The sequence below is a fragment of the Phacochoerus africanus genome, chromosome 4 (genome assembly GCF_016906955.1).
Source record: "Phacochoerus africanus isolate WHEZ1 chromosome 4, ROS_Pafr_v1, whole genome shotgun sequence".
NCBI classification, from domain to species: Eukaryota; Metazoa; Chordata; class Mammalia; order Artiodactyla; family Suidae; genus Phacochoerus; species Phacochoerus africanus.
Window position 1 is genome coordinate 84,689,213 of NC_062547.1, and position 15,285 is coordinate 84,704,497.

At 43.7% G+C, this 15,285-nt stretch overlaps 1 protein-coding gene across 5 annotated transcripts in view; it reads left to right on the forward strand.

Annotated features, from left to right (window-relative positions):
• ANKDD1B (ankyrin repeat and death domain containing 1B) overlaps window positions 1-15,285 on the forward strand; it is a 68,263-nt gene that overhangs the window by 15,943 nt on the left and 37,035 nt on the right. For 4 of the 5 annotated variants that reach the window (XM_047778121.1, XM_047778123.1, XM_047778120.1 and 1 more), the window contains exons 4-7: window positions 2,810-2,908; window positions 3,015-3,119; window positions 11,594-11,692; window positions 13,044-13,142. In XM_047778121.1, coding sequence (XP_047634077.1) covers window positions 2,810-2,908; window positions 3,015-3,119; window positions 11,594-11,692; window positions 13,044-13,142 — 402 coding nt within the window. Of the gene's footprint in view, window positions 1-2,805; window positions 2,909-3,014; window positions 3,120-11,593; window positions 11,693-13,043; window positions 13,143-15,285 lie in introns of all 5 variants that reach the window. The other variant, XM_047778124.1, reaches the window with a different exon arrangement.

The following is a 15,285-nucleotide window of genomic DNA, read 5'->3' on the forward strand; positions in this document are numbered from 1 at the left end:
TCTATACATATACACACATGAGTTTTTTGGTCATTGGTTTTAAAAAAAATTGGAATCATATTTTCTTTGCATCTTATTTTATACATTTAACAGCTACCTCATGGAAACCTCCTCAAGCCACTTGTTATAGCTGTAATTCTTATTTTTTTTTTAGAGCTGCACTTGTGCCATATGGAGGTTTCCAGGCTAGGGGTCCAATTGGAGCTACAGCTGCCAGCCTACACCACAGCCACAGCAATGCAGGATCCAAGCTGCGTCTGTGACCTACACCACAGCTCACAGCAACACCAGATCCTTAACCCACTGAGCAAGGCCAGGGATCGAACCTGCGTCCTCATGGATGCTAGTCAGATTCATTTCCACTGCGCCACGTCGGGAACTCCTATAATTCATTTTTTTTTTTTCCCACTGTATAGCAAGGGGGTCAGGTTATCCTTACATGTATACATTACAATTACATTTTTCCCCCAGCCTTTCTTCTGTTGCAACATGAGTATCTAGATAAAGTTCTCAATGCTATTCAGCAGGATCTCCTTGTAAATCTATTCTAAGTTGTGTCTGATAAGCCCAAGCTCCCCATCCCTCCCACTCCCTCCCCCTCCCTCCCCCTCCCATCAGGCAGCCACAAGTCTCTTCTCCAAGTCCATGATTTTCTTTTCTGAGGAGATGTTCATTTGTGCTGGATATTAGATTCCAGTTATAAGTGATATCATATGGTATTTGTCTTTGTCTTTCTGGCTCATTTCACTCAGGATGAGATTCTCTAGCTCCATCCAGGTTGCTGCAAATGGCATTATGTCATTCTTTTTTATGGCTGAGTAGTATTCCGTTGTGTATATATACCACCTCTTCCGAATCCAATCATCTGTCGATGGACATTTGGGTTGTTTCCATGTCTTGGCTATTGTGACTAGTGCTGCAATGAACATGCGGGTGCATGTGTCTCTTTTAAGTAGAGTTTTGTCTGGATAGATGCCCAAGAGTGGGATTGTGGGGTCATATGGAAATTCTATGTATAGATTTCTAAGGTATCTCCAAACTGTTCTCCATAGTGGCTGTACCAGTTTACATTCCCACCAACAGTGCAGGAGGGTTCCCTTTTCTCCACAGCCCCTCCAGCACTTGTTATTTGTGGATTTATTAATGATGGCCATTCTGACTGGTGTGAGGTGATATCTCATGATAGTTTTGATTTGTATTTCTCTTATAACCAGCGATGTTGAGCATTTTTTCATGTGTTTGTTGGCCATCTGTATATCTTCTTAATTCATTATTTTTAATGGCTACATGTTGTGGTATGACTATTCCCTGATTTGTTCAGTGTTCCAGTATTGATGGACATTTACCTGCACTCAGCTTTAAGGGTTGCAGTTAATAACCTTGTTTATACAACATTAGGTAAATAAATAAATTAATTAATTAATAAAACTTATTTTCACAAGGTGGAGTCCCAGAAGTGGGATTACTGGTTGTATTTAAAATTTTAATAGATATTGCCAGATTGCTTAAACTATAATGGTTTCATTTCCACTAATACTTTACGAGAACACCTTTTTTGGTTCATTTTTCAATGGATTTGGTTGCCTTTTTCTTGTTGGTATGTAAGAAGAGTACCTCATATGTTACAGAAAGTAATCATTCATCTTTATTAAGATACATTAAACATCTATCATTTGTTTATTGACTTTGTTTATCAGCTCTTCCCTTTTATAACTTATGAATTAAGAAAGTTGGAGTTCCCTCTGTGACACAGTGGGGTAAGAATCTGATTGCAGTGGCTCAGGTTGCTGTAGAGGTGCAGGTTTGATTCCCTGGCCTGGTGCAGTGGTGAAAGAATCCAGCATTGCTGTAGTTGCAGCATAGTTTCAGTCCTTGTGCCAGGAACTTCCATATGCTGTGGGTGTGACCATTAAAAAAAAAAAGACACTGTATAATATAAGCTAGATTTTCTCCTGATATGTTTATTGTTTGTGTGCTTTTTTGCATGTATAAGATAATGTTGATTTTTATTTTTATTTATTCATTTATTTATTTTTTCCCTTTTTGGCTGTACCCACAGCATATGGAAATTTCTGGGCCAGAGATTGAATCTGAGCCACATCTGTGACCTACACCACAGCTGCAGCAACAATGGATCTTTAACCCACTGGGATCTTTAACCAGGCTGGGGATCCAACCAGAAATTCCACAGAGAGAAGCTAGATCCACTGTGCCACAGCAGGAACTCCATATATAGGATTTTTTAAAACATACAATGATTTTTATTTTTTTTCATTATAGCTGGTTTACAGTGTTCTGTCAGTTTTCTACTATACAGCAAGGTGACCCAGTCACACATACACGTATACATTCTTTTTTTCTCACATTATCATATTCCATCATAAGTGACTAGACAGTTCCCAGTGCTACACAGCAGGATCTCATTGCTTATATATAGGATTTTATTTCAGATGAGGAACCACCTGTGTCTATACTACTTATTAAATATGTTCATTTTCCCCATAGAATTGAAATATCACTTTTGCTGTTTATTAAATGCTCTCATTTCTTAATTTTCAACAGTTAAGTATGACCCTGGCTTTTGGGTTTTTGGGGGGAGGGATTTAGGGTGCAGGGGGCTATATCTGCAGCATGTGGAAGTTCCAGGGCTAGAGATCAAACCCATGCCACAGCAGCAACCAGAGCCACAGCATTGACAATGCCAGTTCTGTAACCACTAGGCCACCAGGGAACTCCTTGGCTTTTGTTGACTGAGATATCATGGTGACTCACCCAGCTGATAGATTCCTTTCTTATTTTCTTGAGGAAGCATGGTTTGACAGTAATTCACCTTGCTGCCTGGTCTGGAAGCCTTGAGGTCATGCTCATGCTGGTGAGAGCTGGAGCAGACCAGAGAGCCAAGAATCAGGTAGGTATGTGGGTCACCCCTGGACACATGCTCTCTCCTCCCAGTGCAGGAGAGGAAAGTCCTGAGATTGCTGTGTAATCATCTCCCCTGCCCTGGCTCTTTTTAGGATGGAATGAATGCCCTCCACTTGGCGTCTCAGAGCAATAATGTGCGCATCGTGGAGTACCTCATTCAAGATCTGCACCTGAAGGACCTGGACCAGCCTGATGAGGTGTGTTTGCTTTGGTGGCGCAGGCCTCTACACACCCCCACCAAACCCTGCCTTCCCCCTGCCCCTGCTGGAACTGCCAAAGCCGCCAGCACAGACAGACCTCCCCAGTGGCCAGCTCCTCTGTTACCCTTGCAGACCTCGGAACAGGAGGGAAGTGCTGGTGCTGGTTGGAGGCCCTGACTCCTTCATGGGGCCAGGGCAGGAGGCACTGAGGATGCAGCCTCTACTCCCTGATCCTGGCTGGGGTGGACAATAGCCACCCTGTTTGCGTACCTGTATTTCACTCTGCTATGCCTGGCCTTTTGGGAATGTATCTGACCCAAGGCTATGCTGTAATGAGCCATGGAATATAGCTCAACTTCATCAAGTTTGTCTATATATTTTTCTTTTCCTAAGAAGCAATATAATAATAACTACTACTTATTGAGTACTTATTAGTGTGCTCGGTACAGAGGAAACCCAAGTACACATATCAATTCAGTGAGAGGTCTAGGGCTCAGCATGTATGAATGCTTAACAAATCATTGCTGAATGAACAAATTATACTGTTAAGCCCCAAAATAATCTTATAAAGAAGGGATATTTTACTTATTCAATTTTTCTGCTTTTTAGGGCTGCACTCGCAGCATATGGAAGTCCCCAGGCTAGGGGTTGAATCAGAGCTGCAGCTGCTGGCCACAGCCACAGTCACACCAGATCTGAGCTGCATCTGTGACCTATACCGCAGCTCACAGCAACACTGGATCTTTAACCCACTGAGCGAAGCCAGGGATCAAACCCACATCTCTTGGATATTAGTTGGGTTCTTAACCCAGTGAGCCACAACAGGAACTGCTATTTCACCTCTTTTGAAAAAAAATTTAACATTTTTTCTGACCTTAGTATTAAAAATAATAACCACAAAACTATTTCTTCAAATGAAGTCTCTAAATCTCTTTTACTTCTGAGTAAGACTGAGCAACTATACATTTACAGCTTAGAGGCAGACAGACTTGGGTTGAGGTCTGGGCATATATTAAACTATGTGGCTTTAGCAAGTTCTCCAACTGCTGAAAGCCTCAGTATCTTAATCTGTGCAATAATAAGACCCACTTCATAGTAGCAATAATAAGACCCACTTCATAGTAGCAATAATAAGACCCACTTCATAGTAGCACCACGTCAGGACTAGGGGGAAATGTCTTGACCTCCATGTCATTTTTTATCAGCCATACCTTCATTTTTTTTTTTTTTTTGCTTTTTTGGGCTGCACCCAAAGCATATGGAAATGCCCAGGCTGGGGGTCACATTGGAGCTACAGCCAGCCACATCCACAGCTACCTCAATGCCAGATCCGAGCCGCGTCTGTGACCTACACCACAGCTCATGGCAATGCCAGATCCTTAACCCACTGAGCAAGGCCAAGGATCAAACCCACAACCTCAAGATTCCTAGTCGGATTCGTTTCTGCTGTGCCATGACGAGAACTCCCATACCTCCATTCTTTGATATAAGATTTTCGATACTTCCTCAATCTTATATACAAATACCTTTGCCAGGGAGCAGAATGATAAACCATTCCACCATCCCTTTCCAATCAGATACCACCCCTAGGCTTTCCTATGTGGTAGTATCAGAGCAGCCACTGTTGGAATGCTTAAGTGAGTTAATGACTATAAAGCACCTAGCAAAAAGCTTGGCATGTGGTAAGTGCTCACTAAATGGTAGTTATTGTAACGATTATTCTTGGGTAAAATGCTGTCTGATTTCCTCAAACATAGTCAAATAGCACTGAACGTCAGGATGAGGAAGTCAGACATTCCAGTTTGATCCATGCCAACTTAGGGGTGTGGCCTGTGAATGAATTCCATTAGGTTCAGGTCAGCAGATATGTGTTCAGAACCTGTTCTGTATGAGACGCAGGACTGTCCTCCTTTTCTTTGGCTCCGGATGCTTTCATGGGCAACAGCTGTGTGTGGGGACGATCAGACAGGCTAAAGGGGCTCCAAGACCAAAGCAAGTTTGCAGGGAGCCTTCCCCACTTTTGGACCTCCTGCTGGCCAGCAGCCTTCCTTGTTCTGTTCCATCCCTCTTCTTTCTACCCTGTTGGGGCAAGGGCTGAGGGGCCCTGGCAGCAAACTATGCAGGGCCAGATGTGCAGCTGAGAGATCCTAAAATAAAGATGGATTTAGAGACATAGGAGGAATGAGCAAATAGAGTCCACTGGGCCATCGAGGGAGAGGAGAATCTCTGAGTCCAATTTTAGTCCTAAGAAAACCTGGACTGGTCAATGGAAAAGAGAAAGTCTAACCTTTTTCTCAGATCTGTGAGTGGGGTTAAGGATATTGGCAAAAGCCAGTAGAAACTGGGATCAGGAGCTCAGGGTAAATTGATTCTTCACTGGGTTTCCCATCTGAATTTGCTTGAGGGTCTGGTGGTGCTCATGAAACACACTGGATAGAAAAGACTGCTTCTCCTTCACAGCTGGCCCTCTTGTCTAGTTCCTTATCAACAGAGTGATCAAGAGGCTGTGTACCTGTCCAGGGTTAGTAATCCTTCTTATTAGCCTAGAGGGAACTCCAAAAGCTAACAAAGAAAGCCTTACTGGGAGTTGGTCTTTATGAATAAAATGTATTTAACTAGGCCCAGAAGAGATTGGGTGGGATGGGAGAGGTGCAGGGTACTGGGAAATATTTTGAGGTTTCTTCCAACTCCATACATAGTTCTAGAATCATGTGGCCTCTCCAGGGGAGAGAGATTATAGAGCAGCCAGGAAAAATTATGGGTAAAGTAGTCTAGATATTTTGAATCTACATGTAAACTCTCACCTAGTGATCAAAAATAAGTACTCAGATTAAAATGTTTGGAGAGGGAGGGACACAGAAGGCAGTGGCCTAAGAGGCCACTCAAGTATTTATTGAGTATTTGTGAGAATTTAGTGCTACAGTGTTAGGTTGGTTTCAGCTGCATATGTAGGGGATCCTCTGTCAGTTTAAAGGAATCTTCCTATCTAGGAAGTCTCTAGAGATCAAAATGCAAAGAAGCATCTTTTTCTGGAGGGCTGGGAATAATGAGCATGAGAGGATTTGAAAAGACATAGTTTCCTTTGTAGATGTGAAGCCCACATCTAACAGCCTTAGATTTAATCAAACCTCTGGCCTCCCATCTGGGGAGAACGGTCCCCATGGCCTCCATCCTCGCCAGTTCTGTGCCTTTGTATTCAACTCAATGCTCTTTGACCACTTTTTACTGAATGTTCTTTTCTTCTCTCAAATCTCTCCTTATTCAGGGACCTGCTGGTTTTCCCCTTTTGCAGGGGTTCTGCTGTGAATCCCTGATGGCAGGGTGAAGGACTATGTCATGGGGTGTAGACATGCCCAGGAAGCACTGAAGGGCTTCTTGCTGGCATCCACCAGCCTCCTCTCCCAGGAAGCCCTCCAGGGTACCCTCTCTGGGGTCCTGTGGGAAGGGATAGTCGGGTTGGACTTTGGGTACCCCATTAATGAATGGTTGCGAAACTTGCTGAACTTGGTAACCTGTCAAAAAATTCTGGCAGTAACCTTGCAAAATACTTTCTAATGAATAATTGCAATTCCTCAGACTTATTCATGTGCAAAAAATTTAAGTGCACTGAATTAAGACATATTAGGTTAGATACACATTAAGTTAAGAAAGGGGGAAAGGCCCAAAAATTCTGGACCCTCTTTATTTTCACTTAGGAAGGGAATCAGGATCTTGAACCAGGAAGGTGTTGTTATTTGTCTGGGGCCTGAAGCCTGAGGCTCTGACACCAGGTTCCATAGTCCTTCTGGCTGGAAAATCTCCCTGCCTTCCAAGTGTGGGGCAAGCCTGTGAGACTGCATTGGTTAGAGGCCGACTTGAACATACTTTAACAAGAGTTGGGTGGTTAACAAGTGGAATAAGACATAAGAAACCATATTTTACAAAAATACCCCCCAAAAACCACATTTTTGAAATCCCTGTTATTTTACCTAATAAGATGTACTAGAGATGGGAGAAAAGATTTATATCTTATTTTACTGTCACCTCATCTTTCTTTATGCTACCTTTATTACGCTTGTAAGATATGGATTACTTTAAATGTCCTTATTTTGTGTAATTTGGCTTTCAGTTTTTGTTTTTGTTTTTTCTTGATGATAGCATTTTTTAAAGGGCATCCAAAGTTTAAAGCAATAGCTGTTTTCTTGGCAAGGAAAAATGTTTCATCTTTGATAACCTCCCATTTCTACCAGACTAGATTTTCTTTGTGGGTGGGTCCTCTGTCGCTTCATTTAGCCATGCAAAAATGCAAGACTTTGTAGCAACCAAGGATAAAGAGTAAGGCCATTTTAAAGTTGAACAGACTTCAGATAGTTCTAGTAGTGTTTTTCCCCAGACTGCTAAATATGTATTAGTTAGAATTCTTCCTGTTATGAGTGACAAAAATCCAGTTTAATCTAGATTAAACATTAAAGGTAATTTATTAACTCCTAACTAAAGAGTTTGAGGGTGTGTCTTGCTGGCTTCAGGCGTGGCTGGATCCAGCCCTTTTTCCCCCCAACTCTTGGCTGTATCTATGTTGGCATTATTGATAAATATACTCTCCACATGGTGGGAAAGATGACTGTTAGCAGCCTGAAGTTTATAATCTGATATATATTGTTAGGGATTTTGATTCATAAGAAATAAAATTCATCACTTATCAAATATTCATGTACAAATCCCAGGAACAATTCTGTGTGGCTCTGCCTGAATGATTTGCCCCATCCTAACCAATCACTGTGACCAGCATGGATTATGTGATCACTTAATGTGGCAGGTAAATCCCAGTAATTAACAGCATTACATGAACTAAATGGCTTGGTATGTGGGTGTGTATATGTGAGAGGTTCTCCCAAGGAAAATCAAAGTGCTGTTACAAGAAAGAAGCATAGAGACAAAAGCAGCAAATGTCCACTCCAGGACATGACCCACTCCTGTATTATTTATGGCCTCTGTGGGTAAAAGGCTAACAAAACCCCCTTGCCTTCCGCATGAAAATTTAAACATTGGTTAACTTTCCGACTCTGTGTCCCTGCAAACAAGACAAGGATACAATATTAGCTGTTACTAAGCAGCATTATTTATGATAAAAATGACCCCTGATTGGTAAACCACATCCGAACTTAGATGAACTCTGACTAGAGAGGAGAAGCCATACTTTGAGCTTCTCTCAGTGCACTGGGAGAAGTGCACTGACTCTTGCAGCTAGCCCGGTATTACCCTTGCAGGGAGCTGGAAGCTACCCCAGAGGAGTTACAAGAGCGGTTGTTCCTGTGGGGCTCCAGCCTTCAAAGGCAGGGTGGCTCCCACACCTGCTCAGTGTGGATCTTGTTTCCTGGCAACTGAGCTGTTGCCAGGAAACAAGGGGGCACCGGCAACAGCTCCTGGACAGCTGTGCAGAACATGGCACAAAGAGGAACAGCTGACGCTGCCAAGCTGTGGTTTGTGTCCTACATCTTCTGAGTAGACTGATGTGGCCTGTGATAACTTTGTGAGTCTGGAATATGTAGTGGAACCTAAAAAGGCCTCCTGGTGGGCATTGAAGTCAGATAAAGAACCCCTGCTAGTGAAAGGTGACAGAGGCTCAACTCAAGCTATTCCAAGAACTTTAAAAGGAAGGGGATTTATTGACTTATTCAGTGAAAAACTTCAGGCAGGGGTAGCTTCAGGTATGTCTGAATCCAGGAGCTCCAGTGATGTCATTAGGGCTCTTTGTCTCTTCTCCCATTTCTCATCTCTGTTTTCCATGGTGCCGGCTTCATTAAGGGGCGGGGGGTCTCCTCATCAGACAGCTCCTCCATATCCAAGAGGGCTACTGACAGCTTAGCTGATGACTCCAGAGTAAAAATAGAATGTACCAGAAAAAAAGGTGACTCCGATTGGCCTGGCTTGGCACATGACTGTCCCTGAAGCAAACACTGTGGCCAAGAGGTAGATGATAGAAGAGGCAGGAGCTACAAAGAACAGCTCCACAAAAATGGGACACACGGGCTGTTCTCTGGTGGAAAAGATGAGGGCAGGAGACAGGTCACCAGTGCTCTTTTCTCCCGTTCCAGTGTGTTAGCAACCTTTAAATGCCTTCTCCCACCATCTATTGTCACCTGCCTCCCCAGCCAAAAAACACACTCACACTGAATTACGTCCCCCCATATTGCACCAGGACTCAGTTCTTACATTTCATTAGAATCACTTGCTTATGTGTCCATCTTCCCTAACAGACTCTGAGCTTCTTGAAGACAGGGCCCTCTTCTTTTTTTTTTTTTTTTCCTCTTTAGGGCTGCATTCATGACATATGGAAATTCCTTGGTGAGGGGTCCAATCGGAGCTACAGCTGCCAGCCACAGCCACAGCCACAGCAACGCAAGATCCAAGCTGCCTCTGCGACCTACACCACAGCTCACAGCAATGCCTGATCCTTAACCCACTGAGCAAGGCCCGAGATCGAACCCTCAACCTCATGGTTCTTAGTCAGATTTGTTTCCACTGCACCACAACAGGAACTCCAGGGCCACTCTTCCTTAGCTCAATAGCTGACTGATATATAATAATTGATATTAATGGCTTAATTTGTAGCATATTAATCATTGTTGAATGAATGAGTGATTGGTTTGTAAGAGTATATGGCTAAATGTTTTTATCTAGTATATAAACAGTATTTCTCATCTCCGCCTTTTTGTGATTTGTTTATATGGACATTTACTTGTTATTTACAGATATTTGTATGAGCCAGATGGAATAATTTGGGGTCTGCCATTTCCTAGGAGCTATGTGTGGCTCAAGACTAGATCTTGCTCTTATGTGTCTGTCACCCAGCCAGCAAACAGGGGACCCTGAGCTGTCCCTGTCTCTCCCTTTGCCCTTCCTTAGTAATTTACTAAGAATGGTGATGAGTCAAGACTTCAATCTTTGAAGAGTTGGGGCTGTAGGTCTAATAGGCAATAACACACCTGGCTCAAGAACATACAGGAGGTGAATTTTTGATGCCAATTTGTTTCTCCAGCCTCCCTACATGCATGAATACAGAGCCCTGTAGGGCTGATCCCTATGCACTTCTTAAAATTTTTAGCACTTTTTCTTCCTTTTTCTTTAAGTTGTTGGGGAATCATGAGCTGTTATGTCAAGTTAACAGTGACCGTTATCTTTTTATTATCTTGTACCAGCAGGCGGTCAGATGATAAATCTCCAATTCAGGAACCTTGTTATAAAGAGTCTTGTATTTTGTTTTTCACATCAAGCATCTTGCCGAGCTTTTTAGTTATTAACACACCAAGCCAAATTGTAAATGTTTTCTTTAGTTGAAGAAAATACTTCTGCCTCCATTTTGCCACTCTAATGTCCTTTCCTGCTTTTAAATATCTTGAGTTAGAAAATTGAGTTTTCTATGGCTCTTTCACTGTTTTTGATGACATTTTTGGCTCTTGAAGATGCAGTCTCCCTTGGCAATGTGAAAAGTTGGAAAAATTACCGTAATCAAAAGATTCTGCACTTGAGGTTTCTTCTCCAACAAAATTGCACATCAACATCCCTCTTAAGCTATAGTCTCTGGAGAATTCTTAATTTCTCCATTCCTTTTTTTTTTTTTTTTTTTGGTCTTCTTAGGACTGCCCCCGAGGCATATGGAAGTTTCTAGGCTAGGTGTTGAATTGGAGCTGTGGCCTCCAGCCTATGCCACAGCCACAGTAATACCAGATCTGAGCCACATCTGTGACCTACACCACAGCTCTGGCAACACCAGATTTTTTAACCCATTGAGTGAGGCCAAGGTTAGAACCTACATCCTCATGGATACTACTCAGGTTCACTACTGCTGAACCACAGTGGGAACTCCTCCATTCCTTTCCTGTAGACCTGTCCTTAAGAGTTTTCCTGTTGATTCTTAGTGGATATTGGAAATAAACATATGAGCAAGCAAGGAAGGCCTGAAAAGAAGCAACTGATACAATGTCATGTCTGAATGAGTCACTTAAATATTAAACCCTGGAGAATTTCTGCTTCCAACATTTTTTTATTAATAAGACAAGTCTTACTGAGTGACTCAGATGGGGTCTGGCACAAAATTAGCTTCCCAATAAATAGCTGAGTGAAGGAAGTATTCGGTGACTGCAGAAAGTTGGTGAAATGGCTGCATTTGAAAGGGAATCTCCTTGTCTGGATGGGAGGTGACGCCTCTCCAGGTGCTTTGGAAGGACCATTTCTGGACAGGATTTCTCTGTCCCCATCAAAATAATTCTGTGCTGATGTGGAGTTCCCACACTTTGGGGTAGCAGCTCAGAACTGGATCTGGTTTGGAGTCAGAGAGATTGTCATCTCCCTCCCTTAAGAAGGCCCAGAGTACTCTGACCAGAATCACCTTCTTGGCTTCCTCATCCCTTCAAAGGGCTGCATACTTTGTCCATTGTCTGGTCTGTTCAGAAAGTGTGTTATGAACACTGGCGTTTGTGATTGATTTTCAGAAAGGAAGAAAACCATTTCTCTTGGCAGCAGAAAGGGGCCACGTTGAAATGATAGAAAAACTTACCTTGCTTCATCTGCATACCTCAGAAAAGGACAAGGTGAGATGGACTTTGACTTCTTTGCTGAGTACGAGAGAAAGGGGAGTGAGGGCTGATGTACAGGTTGGGGATGGCATTTTGGTGAGCAGTAGCATTCAGTTGTTACTACCGTTGGAGAGAATCACAGAGTATCCAGATGATATTAACCCCCTTTGGCAGTAGGTCTCCACGTGGCCAGTTTTGCTCCATAAATGTTTGTGAAATCAATGGACTACACGGAATTTTCTGCTTTCAACGCCAGTCCACTCTTTTTTTCCTCTGAGGTCTGCAGGACACTTGACTTCATCTCACTGGGGAGGTAAACACTGGCTACCCATCTGTGTTTGTGTGCATGTCTTTGATGGGGTTTTTTTTGGCTATGCCCATGGCATTCAGAAGTTCCAGGGTCAGGGATCTAAACTGCGCCACAGTAGTGGCAACGCTGGATCCTTAACCTGCTGAGCCACCAGGGAAATTTGTGATGACTTTCTTAGGAGAAATTCCTAGATAAGTAATTGTGAGTCAAGAGTTCTGCACTTTTTTTTTTTGCTCTTTAGGGCCGCATCTGCGGCACGTGGAGATTCCCAGTCTAGGGGTCTAATCAGAGCTGTAGCCGCCGGCCTATGCCAGAGCCACAGCAACACGGGATCTGAGCCGCGTCTGTGACCTGTACCACAGCTCATGACAATGCTGGATCCTTAACCCTCTGAGCAAGGCCAGGGATCAAACCCACATCCTCATGGTTCCTAGCCAGATTCCCTTCTGCTGCTCCAAGAGTTCTGCACGTTTTAAAATCTTTTGGTATATATTGCTCAGGCTCTCCCCCAGAAACCTTTCACCAGTTTGCCTTCCCAAAAGTTATGTGGAATTGCTTTTATTGTCCCACTTTTTCCTCACAAATTAGCAGCAAAGGTAGAACAAGGAGCATGGATAGATTTTTTTTTTTCCTACGGGTTCACATAGCCATGTATGTTTATTTAAAACTTAAAAAAAATATATATTTGACTTAAAACTTAATATGGCCCACATTCTGACCACAGCCCCTGCTTTAAGTTTTACTGAAGTATAGTTGATTTACAATGTTGTGATAATTTCCACTGTTCAGCAAAGTGACCCAGCTCTGCATATACATATATCCATTCTTTTTCATGTTCTTTTCCCATGTAGACCTTCACAGACCATTGGGTGGAGTTCCCCGTGCTATGCATCAGTCCCCCACTGGCTAATCATTCCACATACCACAGTGTGCATATTCTGGCCACAGCTTTAACCAGAATGACACCTTTCCTCCAAGAGCCCCACTGCAGCCTGACTGTGGGAGGGGTGTGTTCCTGGGTACAGGGAACTCTAATGTTGTCTATCTGTGTCGCAGGAGGGGAACACCGCCCTGCACCTGGCAGCAAAGCACGGTCACAGCCTTGCGGTCCAGAGGCTGCTCGCCCAGTGGCAAGAAATAAATGAGACCAATGAGGTGCGTGGAGGTGCTCGGTGCAGGTGGGCCCATGGGACTCAAAAGTGGGAAGAGTGGGAGGAATGGCTTTCGCGAAAGGAATGGGAGGAAGACAAAGATGTCAATGCCACAGAGTCTAAAAGCAATGCTGAAAGATTCCCACTTTTTCTTTGGAGTGATCTACCACAGTTCATTGGCTAATCCATTCACTTACTTAACCCTTTGACCAGGAAGTGTTTAATAAGAGTATGCATTCTTAGTCTAGAAGCCTACAGGGCAAGAAAGGCATACAAAATAGATTGGGCTAAAATGTGCTGTAGAAGCACAGAGGAAATCTATACAGACTTCCTAGAGGAGGTAGTGTGTTCTCCGGGGCTCGGCATTTGAATGGACACTGGTAGGAGGAGCTTTGGGGAGGGCACAAGGGCAGAGTATTTCAGACAGAGCAATGCCCTGTGGGAGTTCCCGCTCTGGTGCAGTGGGTTAATGATCCCAAGTTGCTGCAGCTGTGGCGTTGGTCGAAGCAGTGGCTTGGATTTGAGGCATAAAAGAGCATAGCGTGTTCTGGAAATGAGTTCAGAGTGGCAGAAATTGAAGATGGGGTGAGGGGGGTGTCTGGGAAAGGTGGGCGCTAAATGGGCCACGTCTGAGGGATGATGAAAGGCTGTGCTTATCAGGAGGAGGACTGATCTCTGACCTGTTGGCAGCAGAGACCTAGAAGGGTTTTACGCAGCCAACAGGGATGGGATCCATCCTGGGTGTAGACAGGTAACTCTCACACAGTCATCTGAAGGGGGATCTGGTGCCTGGGGAGGCTGGTACCTTGGAAGCTTTCTGACCCCCAGCTGTTTGGCTTGGACTAGTGGGAGGGTGGGGTGCCCATTCCTGAGCTGTGGCACATAGGAGAGGAGAGGGTGAGTAAGGTCAGTGATAAGGGTTTGGCTGGGTTCACTTTGAGGGGTGTATGCAGGTGGAGGGCAGCAGGGAGATAGAAATTAGGTCTGGGGTTCAGTGGAGAGGCTGTGTCTGTGGAGGCTGACTTGTGAGTCATCTGCTCTGGGTAGTCACTTTTTAACCTTGGGGTCACTGCCTTTGGAACCACCTGGAGACTCGGGTAAGTGGAGTCTTCTTGGACCTCATGGTTGGTTGACTGATTGGCTTATTTTTGGCTGCAGTGTGCAGTGGCTTGATGTGGAATCTCATCCCTGCAGCCCAGGGGTTGAACCTGGGCTGCAGCGGCGAAAGTGCCAAGTCCTAACCACTAGACCACCAGGGAACTCCCAGACTTCATAGGTTAATGTTCTGATGAATTCTAACTTGGTGCCTCTCCTGAGAGATATTTTAAGAAGTAATGTTATAATCATATAACTTAAGACACTTTAATCATAAGGCACATTATTATTTTATGTAATATTGCGAAAAAATAATGCTGCCAGTTACACTAGGCACAAAAAAAGCTTTATTGTCACTTAGAATATTTTATGCTTATTGAAAGAGGTTTTAGACTTTGGTTTTTCATGATACATACATAAAGGATCAAATATGCAAAGTAAGTTGGTTAAGTATTCCTATACTTCACACATAGAGTTCGATTCTTTTGAATCATTGTCTTATTTGGAGTCTTGATGTCCTTTTTTTTTTTTTTTTCTTTTTAGGGCCACACCCCCATGGCATACAGAGGTTCCCAGGCTAGGGGTCGAATCAGAGCTACAGCTGCCAGCCTACACCACAGTCACAGCAACTGGGAATCCGAGCTGTGTCTGTGACCTACACCACAGCTCATGGCAACTCCAGATCCTTAACCTGCTGAGCGAGGCCAGGGATTGAACCCGCATCCTTATGGATTCTAGTCCGGTTTGTTAACCGCTAAGTCACAACGGGGACTCCCAGAGTCTTGATGTCCTTCCTTTTCCAAATAAAACATTGTCTTCTGTGCCTTCAAAGGTGCTTGTGATAGTTTTTCTTCAAAAGGTGCCCTGCTATATATTCTGAGATTTTCTTCTAAGCCACTGACACTCATTCTGATTTAAAGCACATCACAGGCAGTGACAGCTATATCATGTCTGCTACCTGCTCGACTCAGATTGCGAATGCATCCAGATCTCAGACATGGTGACGTGAGAAGCAGTGTGTGCCTTAGATTCCATGGAGTATGGTCACAAAG